Source organism: Callospermophilus lateralis, chromosome 3 (assembly GCF_048772815.1).
Source record: "Callospermophilus lateralis isolate mCalLat2 chromosome 3, mCalLat2.hap1, whole genome shotgun sequence".
NCBI classification, from domain to species: Eukaryota; Metazoa; Chordata; class Mammalia; order Rodentia; family Sciuridae; genus Callospermophilus; species Callospermophilus lateralis.
This window is the reverse complement of record NC_135307.1, coordinates 41562709-41575626: the sequence shown is the minus strand read 5'-3', so window position 1 is coordinate 41575626 and position 12918 is coordinate 41562709. Positions and strand designations below refer to the sequence as shown.

At 34.3% G+C, this 12918-nt stretch overlaps 1 protein-coding gene across 3 annotated transcripts in view; it reads left to right on the top strand.

Annotated features, from left to right (window-relative positions):
• Positions 1-12918, top strand: part of Prkd1 (protein kinase D1) — a 308764-nt gene that overhangs the window by 243623 nt on the left and 52223 nt on the right. For all 3 annotated transcript variants that reach the window (XM_076848194.2, XM_076848193.2, XM_076848195.2), the window contains 3 exons: positions 9126-9336; positions 9491-9568; positions 11399-11603. In XM_076848194.2, the coding sequence (XP_076704309.1) occupies positions 9126-9336; positions 9491-9568; positions 11399-11603 (494 nt within the window). The remainder of the gene's footprint in view (positions 1-9125; positions 9337-9490; positions 9569-11398; positions 11604-12918) is intronic.

Below are 12918 nucleotides of genomic sequence, written 5' to 3'. Positions count from 1 at the left end.
GATTTACTTTATTATAAACATTATACTAAAAGAAACTCTTGGGTACATGCTTTTATACAAAATCTGTCCTAAAACTGACTCATTCACTTACTATATTCATTTATTTGAAAATAAACACCAGTATCACATTATCCATCTATCATTGGATATGATCCTGATGCGCTTTATAATGGTCAACATTGATTCTTTTCAAATGAGCAAGTAATGAAAAGAGAAGCTGTTCCTAATCCTGAGTGGAACTATGATGATATTTCTGCCCATATTTTCCAGAACATTTTCCAGTGTAGCAAAAGTCTATCTAGAAGTTCAGACTCTGTTCCTCTTGTGTTCTGGAGTTCCAGGAATCCTGGTGATTCATCTGAATTAAAACATCAGTTTTCCATTTAAATATGCACCATGACAGCATGTCTAAAGCTGCCAGATACTGCAAGATTTCTTTTTATGATTGTATTAAATTCAACCCTGAGTAGTGTACACTTTCAGTAAGGAAATATGTCCAAGAAATTCCTTTACCAGCACTTCCCTACCGCCTGACTAACAAGTATGAGCAGTACTGAATTTGTGGGAGAGGAGCCCTTCTGTAAAATTAATAAGATTGGGAGGCCTGCTGTGATATGCTGTGACCTGATCTCAAGCAACAGGTCCGGCAGTTAATGTATATACATTTTTAACTTATACTCTAAACAAAAATTTCCTTATATACAAATAAAAATATGAACATGAACCTCACTTGGGTGTGAACATCACACACTACTTGTCCACACATAGAAAATACATAGGTTTAAGGAACATCTGAATCTTTGAATAAAGTCTCTAAAGGGTCCGCACATCCCGCAAGCAGGTGCCAGGGCCTCATAACACTTCCACAAGACACAAAACAGACCCGGCCCTTGCTGAGCTCTCACTGATTCCCTAATGTCTTGCCAGATCCAGTTGGATTTAAACCCTTTAATTCTTGACTAGGTATATTGAGCTCCTAGCTCAATACTAGAAAATAAAGGTTACTCATGTCCACTTTGAGAGTTTCTGTGCCTTCAGAAATATATATACCCAGAAAAATTAAGAGAGAATGGAAAACTAGCATTTTTATTTATAATTTAGACTTCTAGAAATCAGGAATAATTTGGATTCTAAAATAATTTTTGTGTTCTCAGAAATATTTAACTATATTAATTTTACACGATTTGGCAGACATTGTTGTCTTATATACGGCTCAATTTGATCAGATTAATTTCTCCATCCCTTCTCAAGAAAAGGGGAGGTATTTATTTATCCTTTTAAGAATAAATATTGTGAAATGCAAGATAAGACAAAATTTAGAAGTATGAATCAAGATACGATTTTCATGTAGTAACCCAATTGTTGGTGACATCTGTTTTTCTGTAGCCTTGCTCTGAAAATATCACTGAGTCACAGAATTTCATTAAATTAGTGTTTTCCTGTGTTTTAAGACCCAAAGTTTTTTGTAGGGTGGATAGGTAAAGGAAAAAAATCTCTTTTCTTCTCTCTTGTTTTTAATTGAGTTTTATTAAAATCTAATCTTTTGTCTTACTAACTTGTTTTAGAAACACATGTGCACATACACCCACAAACACACATTTACACCTATACACACCCACTCTTCATGTTCACCATTGATTATTGTAGGCCAATATTATATAAAATACTATGAAACTATTCATATGGGCCATTTGTTGGAGGAGGAGGCTCTAACCTTTGAAGCCCTGGATTGCCTCTCTACTTTCCCAACTTTTGTTGGTGTCTCCAAGATAGTAATCAATGTGACAGCCAACAGCCTCTTTCCAGTTTATTTCATTCAGCTTTCCATCTCCAGCTAAACCTGTATCCAGGCAATCAAATACAGTGGAATGTATCACCCTAAAATTGACTGTCCTTGATTTCTTCCACATACCTGTATATCCTCCAGTTCACTTTCTACGTATAGATCAAATCTGACACATAATGCCCCAAAACAGAATTTGTTGCCATGCAGATTTTTTTCTTCCTCAGTAGATATGTCTCTTTTTTAATTTGTAGATTTAGAGTGCATAGCATTGAGTTTGCATTATGCTTATGAAAAAAAGTAAGAGGTCATTCTAACATCTCCTCTTTCCTCCAGGAACTAGATTTGGTAACTGACATTTTGAAAGAACAAAGCATGTAATTTGTGACAGCTCTTCAACAGTTCTGATGCTTTCCCTGGATAGGGTAGATCACTTAAGAAAATAGCAAGGTTCCTTTACCCTTCATTTCTGTTTACTCAAAAAGAATGAGGCGATATAAAAAGTTAATGTAACTTCCAAGACTACATTAGCACTCAACAAATCCAGATCACCTTGTATTTTAAAAAAGAGATTATATATGTTATTGCTTTGAAAGCTTTCACAATTTGCTGCAAACATTAAGAAATGGATTCTCCACCATAAAACACAGCATCTATCACCACTAAGCAGGGGGTACTCTTTTTTTTTTTCTGCCCTGTAGCAACCCTTTTCACTGTTATGTAAAGGTGTTGATTAGCTTTTATTTATGCTATATATTTAGTGTATCCAACTGAGGAACCAAACTCATTTATCTGGCACATTTGGCAGGTAGTTCAAAGGATATAGAATCAGAATAGCACTGAATAATTTGAAACTCACCAAACACCCTGCCCTCTACTCCCGGAATCACAGGGCATGGAAACATGTGTTCCTATGTGTACTGTATCCCTCAAATTCTTCTTTTTTGTTGCCAAAGAACTGCTCTGTGCTGAAAAAATCCCTGATTCCCTATGTAAGAGGTAGTACATTCATGTAACCATTGTTACAAAGAGATGATGGTTTCTTTTTACTTCAGCAAGTCATCAACCTCAGATTGAGCATTCACAATGATGTTTTACTAGCAGCCACTACAGGTAGGGTTAGATAATTGTTGCCAAGTGAGATTGCCGGATTTCAGAGTGTAAGAAAGAAATCTCTGGGTAGTCTGAAGGCTGGAAGGACACAGTTGTCCTGAACAGAATTTCATTTGCTGATGGTGCTGGGCATAGTCATTGCATGGCATTTAAGAAAATGCTGTTTCTTCAGGAAACCCCCTTGTTGAATGACCCAGTGTGAATATGGTTTGTCTTTCCTCAAACCTTCATATACACTGGCACGTATTCTGTGTGAGGCAGCATTCCAGAAGCTGGTGATACAGCGAGGAACAAAATTGGCAGACTCCTCAACTAGTTTATATCCTACTGAAGGGTGAAATAATGAATAAACAGATAAACAAGTCAGTTGCAGGCTCTGTAGAGGACAGGGAGATGTGAGGGGGAACAATGGAGGAAGAGTGGGCAGTAAGTTAGGCAGCCTGGGGCCTCTTAGAGAAGGTGACATGTGAACTGAAATCAGAAGAATGAGGATAAACCATCCATGGAGAAAGAAGGGAAGGGCAGGTGTGTGGATGACTTTAATGGTCATATTGCATATGGATTTCTAGTAGCTAATAAACTGCTTGAGCACAGAGAGTGGTATTTACTGATCTTTATATGCCCTGTTCTGATTGGACCTTCAGGTAGGATTTACCCCAAGGAGCACTGGTTAAATTGGATCCATCTTGATGGTAATAGGAGAAAGCCTGTGCTCATCTGCATAGTTCATTGAATGACAGTTCAATTGAATGACAGTTCAAAATGCTAGGTCTTAAAACTTGGGAATAAAGGATCCTCTGATGTAGTCTGATTTTGTACAGTTGTGTTAGTATCCTTTAAGCATAACAACACCTGAATAGGAAAGTAGACATCCAACAGAACCAATGATTGTACAATGAAAGCTGTACATTTGGCTAACTATTGTGTTCTAGAAAACACCCATGACTCTAAACACAGTCACACTGATCAAAATTCTCTTCTGTAGTCATGCTTAGGGGTTCACAACATTTTCACATTGAATTTGGCATGTAGAACATTCTTTCTTTGTTATTGTCTCCTATGTCTTCCTTGACTTAAACAAGGAGAAGAAAATATTTGCTATTTTCTATATTAGCATAAAACCAGGAAATGTGGAAACTGGGGAGCAACTGATAAGAGCAACTGATGTTATCTGCAGCACAATTACTTCAGTTCACAGCTCTACTTATAAGTGATATGATCTTGGGCAAATGATTTAACTTTTCAATTACTCAGTTTCCTAATCCATAAAATAGAGATCATAATATGAGTGTTCATGAACTTTAAATGAACTAATGCACGTAAAGCACTATGGAAAGTGTTTGGCATATATAAAGATTATAGAAAAGAGGGTTCTGTTAGAATCCAGTTCATAGGTCTCAGACTTTCCATGAACTAGATTTAGTTTTCAGATAAATTGACTGGTATACAGTGTTTAATTTTTTTCTTTTGCATTGTCAGCATCTAGATAGACTTCTTTCATAACACATCTGCACTTCTCTTGAAAACTAAAAGGTTTGACAGCACAGGCTGACATACTCACATGACAGTTACTAGTAGTACTTGAGAAAAACAGATGTCACCAACAATTGGGTTACTTCATGAAAAGTAGTCGCTCTCCTTCTTACAACCAAGGTTGTCCTCTTCAGTTGACTTGCCTCTATCATTCCCTATTGTACCCTGATTCTGAAGTCCATCCTTTAATATTAACAGCCTGTAATCATTTCCAGAGCAGATGATCATGCACAGATTTTGTATTCAAGTAGGGGTAAGGAGCATATTCCTTAGCCAGTTGTAATCTCTTGAAATGGAAATCCTATAAACATATATGTCAATGTGACAGTTCATGTAACATTAAAATTTTAAAAGCTTAAAGTCTCTATTTTGAATACATCTATTGTAAATTCTCATCCATTTTTCTCATGCATTTACTTCTTGTAAACACATTCTATTTCGGTCATGAATTAGGCACTTCTTTACATTAGTGGAAGGCAAATATAACTGAGACATTGTCCTTCCCTTAGGAGTTTATTATCTAATAGTTGAGAGAGTTCCACAAAGAGATGTCCACATTATCTTAAAAGAGTCTGTACTTTTCTATTTCTCTTTAACTTAAGATTGAGTTTGTCTTCAAAATCCCATCACATATGTGTCTGTGAAATGACCTTTAGTTAATAATGACATAACAGGTAGAAGTCTTTATTTTAATCATGCTTTTCTGTAAAGTGATTGTTATCTCAGAAAATCTCATGTTTGATTATTGTTGTAACAATAAACAAACCACAAGTAAAGGCAACTTTTCCATTCTGTTTTCTATCTTAACTGATACATAGTTCATTTTCAACTGCAAAGTGAATGTACCTTGTTAGGAAATTGTTTAAGTCCTGTAAGTGTTAAAATGCAAGCTGGCCCTTGGAGTTTCCATAAAGTAATCTAAGCCATCATTTCCTGGGAAGGTTCCAAACTTGCTGAGTCATTAATTTAACATACAGGTTAAAAGCAAATTCCATCTCTAGAAACTAGGGCGTATCGTCTTTCTAAGAAGGTGTTCAGTGTATAGAGTTCTAAATTTGGTAGTAATTTCAAATAACACCGTTAACACAAGGATGTTATAGACACTTCACAAATCTGCAATTTTTTAAAAAACGTATTTCTATAATCTGCATTCTATTTAGTCTGGTTTGAAAATTCAGCTTTCATTATTGTTCTGATCTCATCTTCTCTCCCATCCATGATATATCTCTTACACAAGAACAAGGAAAAAAAAAAAGAAACCCTTCAAATGTTTTATCATCTGTAATTTGTCAAATCAAATCATTCACATGCATCTATTCCAATACCATATTTTACAGCTGTGTCAGTTCTCACATAGATTAGACAGCTGTTTTTAATCCATACTCCTCTAGTGAGGAAAAGGACAATTCACAGGACCAGTGGCTAATATAACAGTGTAAATTTTTCTGAAGTACATTCTCCTGTGAGTGCTTTTCATAATTATAGAGAATGGAATTTTAAATTTGTTCTTTGAGTTTTTAGCCAGTTTTTGCTTTGAACATATTAATGAAGCAGAATAAAACAAAATGCAGCTGTTCTCTTCCCGAAGCATTTCAACTTTCCTCTTATTCCCATAAAAAAAGCAATTATTGTGCAGATTGTCCAGGTTCCCTGAATACATGTGGCCAAAATGGAATCCTAAGTAATAATGAAATCGATTTAAACATCATTTTGCCAATCTAATAAACCTAGTAAAGTAGTAAAACCTTCACTGGTGTGATGGGTAAGGAAGACTTTCTATTTAATAGAATTAACTTTAAGGAATGTTGTCATTTATTTATTTATGTGGTGCTAAGGATTGAACCCAGGGCCTGAAATATACTACTCAATGGCTTTACCTCTGAGCTACATCTCCACCCCAGAAAAAGTGTTATGTAAAACTGTGAAATACCATACTACAAGGAAACAAACAAGTAAGCCAAATTAAAAAAAAAAAAAGTAAATGAATTTAAAAGAACCTAGTTTTAAAGTCAAAAGATCAATGACCCTTTAAGTATCTATTTCCTTTAAAATTACTGACTACTGAATTATTACCTGTGGTATAACTTGATAAAACAGACAGAAGATATGGAATTGTGCTTTAAAATGTACATCCTTCACATACTGATTGAAATTTTATATATATATATCTGTATACATATATAAACATAAAATAGTGACTGAACACTAATTATTAATGAAAACAAATATATACTTTGTTATGAAAATTTGGTGTTTGGTTTATGTGTCATTAGAAATATTTTTAAAGGGATGACAAGAAGGATTAGAGAAATGCTGGTTATTAAACATTATTATATAAACACTGATAAATATATATTACATGGTAATGGCCTTTTTCCATAGGTTCTTGGTTTTTTTGTTTGGTTGTTTTATTGTTTGTTCTATAAGCTGTTATATACCAAATAAGTCTTGTTTTACATCTTGGTTGAAGAATAGATAAATGCCCTGTGAGCATATAGTAGGTCATTTGATAGTGACCCAGTCTTCCTTTCTGTTTTGGCTTCTTAGATTTTCCTTATGATAGGGAAAAGTGCACTCAAATGAATATTACACGTACACATCTAGAAACATGGAATGCAATCTTGGAAACAACACAACACCAGCAACTTCAAATGGCTTCTCTACTCTCTCTTTCCCAAGGTGATTTGTTACCTGGTAAAATTAGGCAACTCAAAAATAATCTCATGCCATGAGAAGTACCATGTTTATGCACATTGTCTCAAGATCTTAAAACTTTGCTTTTTCACTTAACAATATAGACCATAGTGAAAACAATTAATTGTATTTGGAACTAAAGGAAAGGTAATAATAAATATTTCTGGCCAGGTTGTTAACTTATCTTAAATTTTAACTGAAAATTTTGTCACAGAGTGACAACAAATATCTTTTCACTAAACTTATGATATTTAGTTAAAATTCATCCCATCTTGAAAGGTAATAAATGAAAGAACTTCTCAAGAGTAATTCTGGTTCTTACAGTTTATAGCCAGTGTTTATGCAAACATTACCATGTTGGATGAGAGGAGAACTTTCAATTGGACAGATTCCTTCTTGTTCTTCTAATTGAATTTGTTTCCAAGTATAGTAAATAGTCCTGTGTAAAGCTGGCTGTGTTAACACAGCTCAGAATGAGTTATCTAAAGGTGATTCAGCCAGATTTTTGTAGGATTTCCAAATTTGAGAACATTTTGAGCCTACTAAGAAAATGTGACATCAAATCATCTTTTATTCTGTGTTGAAACTTTCCAACTATGGAAAAATAGCGCATTCATTTTAGTCTACTCTTAAAACTGACCCATTAGCTAAAGTTTACTAAAGGACACTGGAATAAAGATTAATTCTCATTTCCTTTGTAGATTTAATTCTTCACTACCATTGAAGATACTTATTCAATATATTCAGGGTTCTTGTTTGGCAAACCTTTGACTGTCTTGGACTTCTCTGCAGTAATTAGGCTTTTCAGAGTAATTAAGCTTTGTAGTTTTCCTGTATGTCATTGTAACTGCAAATGTAACTATAGACATTCTGTGCCTATGAAGGGACTCATCTCAAATTTCTTTTTACTGCAGTTAGTGAATCTACAAATCAGAGTTTCCCCGTTTGATATTAAATAGTATTACCTTTTGGTCATACAGGGATTGAAATGGATGCAAATTATTGGTGAACGTGATTTATTTTTCAACTCATTAATAATTGTTCTAAATTAGGAATTAACAGGGTAAAGTAATAATAACAAGGTCTGTACAGGCAAATAAATGTATGTTCATTTTTTGACATCAGTATTTATTGGCATCTGACCTAAAGGAACGTATTTAAACATTTTGGACTTAGGTGCCTTAAATGTATATAACAAGTTCTCTCATTTAAGACACCTAACACAGTTACAGGAGCTTAATAAATGAGGTGTATAATTATGGTAACTATTAAGTAATTCATTTCATCCTTTTTTTTCTGGTGACTCTCAACTTTATTTTGGTGTTCCTACCTAAATTTCCATGCTATCAAGAGGTACCATGCATGAAATTGTCCAAAAATTTTTATTTATTTAATTTTTAAACATCTTATATACTGCATGGAATAAATGATTCCAAAATTAGAGCAAGAGTATACAGAGATATAATTATTACCTAGAACACCAACATTTATGTACTTTGTATTACCTATTAATTGCTGTATTTCAATTGTAAAAATGGTAGTATAATTTTAATCTTTTAATTCTGATATGGGTGAAAAATAATTTAGAATCAAGAAGTCTCTCCTTTCCCTCTTAAGGAATCTGAAGGCACTATAGGCATTTCTCAGAAGAAGTACCATATTGGGCAAACAGGATTGGGTTTTCTAAACATGAATATATGTACTCTACAAAATGTCAGTGAGACAATATGTGCAGTGGGATTTTTTTGTTGTTTTTCTGTGTTAAAAAACAATTAATTAATTTTTAAAGACTTATTCAAAAGACCTAAAAATCAGGAAATCATTCTGATCTCCACTTCTTCCTTTCAGATTATGCAAAATAATTCAAATATGAAATAAGAGGGAAATAACAGATAGTCTTAGAATATGTCATACTCAATAGAAAAACAAAATACAAAAATACTTAAATTTAGCATGCTAACTCTTTCATCTTCATGTCCTTTATTATTTTTCAAACTTGTAGCAAAAGTCACCATCAGAATCATTTATTGGTCGAGAGAAGAGGTCGAATTCTCAGTCATATATTGGACGACCCATTGAGCTGGACAAGATCTTGCTTTCTAAGGTTAAAGTACCACACACATTTGTCATCCACTCCTACACCCGGCCCACAGTGTGCCAGTACTGCAAGAAGCTTCTCAAGGGTCTCTTCAGGCAGGGCTTACAGTGCAAAGGTAAGGACAATCTTGTCACCAAATCTGTCACTAGCCCATCTCCCATTGTTAAATTAATCCTCATTCATCTGAAAATACTACTTTTGTTTCACAACTTCTCTTTCTGATAAATTTCTGGTTTTTGTTTGTTTTGTTTTAAAATCATCATGATTAGACTGCAGATTCAACTGTCATAAACGTTGTGCACCAAAAGTACCCAACAACTGCCTGGGTGAAGTGACCATCAATGGAGGTAGGTGGAAGACTGACAGTCACCACTGTATTTCTTCCCTGTTAGAGTGGTGACAGTTGTGATATAGTAGGTTTTTTTTTTTTTTTGGTTCATATGTTTGTATCTCAGTCCAAAGTAAATTATGGTCTGAGTTTGTTCCATTTTTACTTCTGAAAATCATTCATTCCAGCTAATTGATTTACAATGAAAACCAAAGGTTTTTCTTGATCTTTATATGATGAACGCTAATACTGAAAACTTGGATGTCCATAATTTCTTTCCTAGCCTTCTTATTTCATACTTCTGTCCTGGCTTGTTCAGAAATATGGAAATTGTTGGAATGCCTACAAGTTACACCTCCTGTTCTCTATTCCTCTGTCCTCATTCCAAGCCTTGAGACAGAAGTTTACTGTCTTTCCTATCTGTTTATGAAGGGAAGGACCACAGAGACTGGCCCATCAAAAACAGTCACCATATTTCCATCCTTCACCCAGTTACTGTGTTCATTATATATGTGTTTATTCATATGCATCTTTAATAATAAGAGAAATTTTATCTACAATTTAAAAAGCATGTATCTTTTTCTACATTTCGAAATATTTTCTTGGATAAACAGTAACTATGCAAATTAACTTTGAAGGATTCCTAAGAAAATGCTATATCCTAAAGAAACAACTCACATTTTCTTCACATAGTATTCTGATGGATCATTGCCAATATTTGAATTAGAATCCCACGCAAGCTTTTCCCACAGAGAATGAACTGCCTGATACCTTCACTCTAATAACCGCTTTCCAATTCCCCTGGAAAGAAATGGCTGTAAAAGACCAGAGGAAAAGGTTGAGTGGCTTTGTTACCAAAAAGCTGATAAATAAATGACTATCTTCGCTTTAGAACTTTCGTCTCTAGAAGAAATATATTCCTACTACAACAACAAGAAGAAAGGAACTTTCAGAAAAACATTCTCATACATGCTAATTTTGGGCATGGGGAATTCATGAATTAGCTCTCAAAAAAGAATTTTTATCCTTTTTCCCCATTTTCTGTATCATGTGATATTGACTTTGTTCAATTCAGCGAATGTCAGTGTGCACTAAATAACATGTTTAAGGAGAAACAGATCATTTTTAGATATTGTAACTTTGAAATTATATTTTCCCATGTAGTCAGAAAAAAAAATCTGGTAATATGTGAGTTTTCCAAGATTGGTAGGGCAGGGGTTCTGATTGACCCATTTTTCTAATTTTAAAGTGAGTACTTTGCATGACTTAAGTAATTAAAATTTCTGCATTACTATCAACTTCATAATGGCAGGTTCAATAATCAAATATTCATTATTATCTTAGGTATTTAAAAATTACAGCTTCTGTGACCAACTTAATATATTGGAATCCATGATTCAAAAAGTTACTTCAATAACCATCATCAATGACCTTGAATCATCTTTCACATGAAAGTCTCCCTCACCTTCCCATGTATTTCTGTTTCCCATGAAGGCTGTGCTATGAATTATGATCCATTACCTGGTAACTTGGGCTTGGTATCATTTTCCCTCCTAACATTGTTCTTCTGTCCCTCCCTTGGCTTCCTTTGAAAGCTCTCCATGACATTTCACGTTTTTAGGTTTAGGTTCATAGAAAAAAAAAGTATCTACCTGTAATATTGTATAAATTGTTCATCTCATACATTCATATACTTATACATTCAAATGAAAAAGGAAAGTGAAAAGCTACATTCTTCACAGAACAACTTTTTTTAGGGCCTCCAACTGATTTGTTTAGGATTGCCTTTCTCTTAAGCCCTGGCTCCAGGATTCCAGGTTTATCTTCATGGGTCAAAACAATTTTCTAGATTTGCTTAGCCCTGGGGCAGAATCTGATGTGGTCATGGAAGAAGGGAGTGATGACAATGACAGTGAGAGGAACAGTGGGCTCATGGATGACATGGAGGAGGCAATGGTGCAGGACGCTGAGATGGCCATGGCAGAGGGCCAGAGCGACAGTGGGGAGATGCAGGATCCAGACCTGGAGCAAGAGGACTCCAACAGAACCATCAGGTAAGGGTTGCAGTCCCCAGACTCAGGCAGACAGTGGAACCCAAGTGATACTTACCCTTTAGAGCTCTTTGATACTTTATTATAAAAGAAATTTGAAGGGTTTGTCTAATTTCATTAAGAATGAGATGTGTACCATAGATAAGCGTTATTGGAGTAAGGAGGTCTGGGTTCCCTGGGAGAAGTGTGATTTACATCCCTTCCTAGCATTGCCTCATTTGTTGGCCCATTTTCTTTTGCATGTAAGGGACACTCGTATTTGCCATCCACAAGATTACTACTAAGTTTATGTTAATTCAGTGTACAGTAACACAAAGATCATAGATCAACCTCAGTAAACACTATTTATTTTATAATTGATCCGTATTATGACATCATTCACACATGATTGTTCTTGATTTTTATTTCAGAAGTTACATGTAATTTTATACCTGTTATCTGCTTGTCTACACTTTTTTTTTAATCACTAGATGATCTTCACTTTTTATATCATAAATCAGCAGTTTGGTCACCAGTTCAATTTGAACTGCTCCCTGTTTTTTAACTTAGTTTGTTGGAAGATAGGCATCCTCATTCATATTGTCCGTGGCTGATTTTGTACTACCACAGTAGAGTTAGATGTTCTGCAAAAACCAAAAATATTTATTACTTGACCTCTTACAGTAGAAATTTCCCACTCTCTAATTTATATTGTAAAGCATATTGAAACTTTTATGTCCATTTTACAAATACCAAATTCATTGACAGACTAAAATGAAAATAGAGAAAAATAATTATTTTTTTCTAATTAATGTCAAAACAAATATTTTTAAAATACTGGAAAATATTATTCTTATGGCTCAACACACACACACACACACTTTCTTTTTAATTAGAAGTATTTATTATCTCATAGTTTCTTTGGTTTGGGAATTTAGGAGAATCTTTTTTTAAAATTTATTTATTTATTTTAATTAAGCATATATAATAGCAGAATGCATTTTGATTCATTGTACACAATTGCAGCACAACTTTTCATTTCTCTGATTGTACATGATGTAGTGTCATACCATTGTGCAGTCACACATGTACCTAGGGTAATAATGTCCATTTCATTCCATCAAGGATGCACATTTCTTTAGCACCATATGTTTTAGGTGGATTCAGAGAAGGACAGAAGAGGGGAAGATGAGCCAGAGACAGAATGGAACATAGAAGGGACAATGGGAGAGGGAGGAGAAAGAAGTGAAATAGCAGCATAATTCCATAAATAATAGTTATATAAAAGTTTAAAAAAGCATATTTTAATGTTTATGAAATTATTCAGAGAGAAAATTCA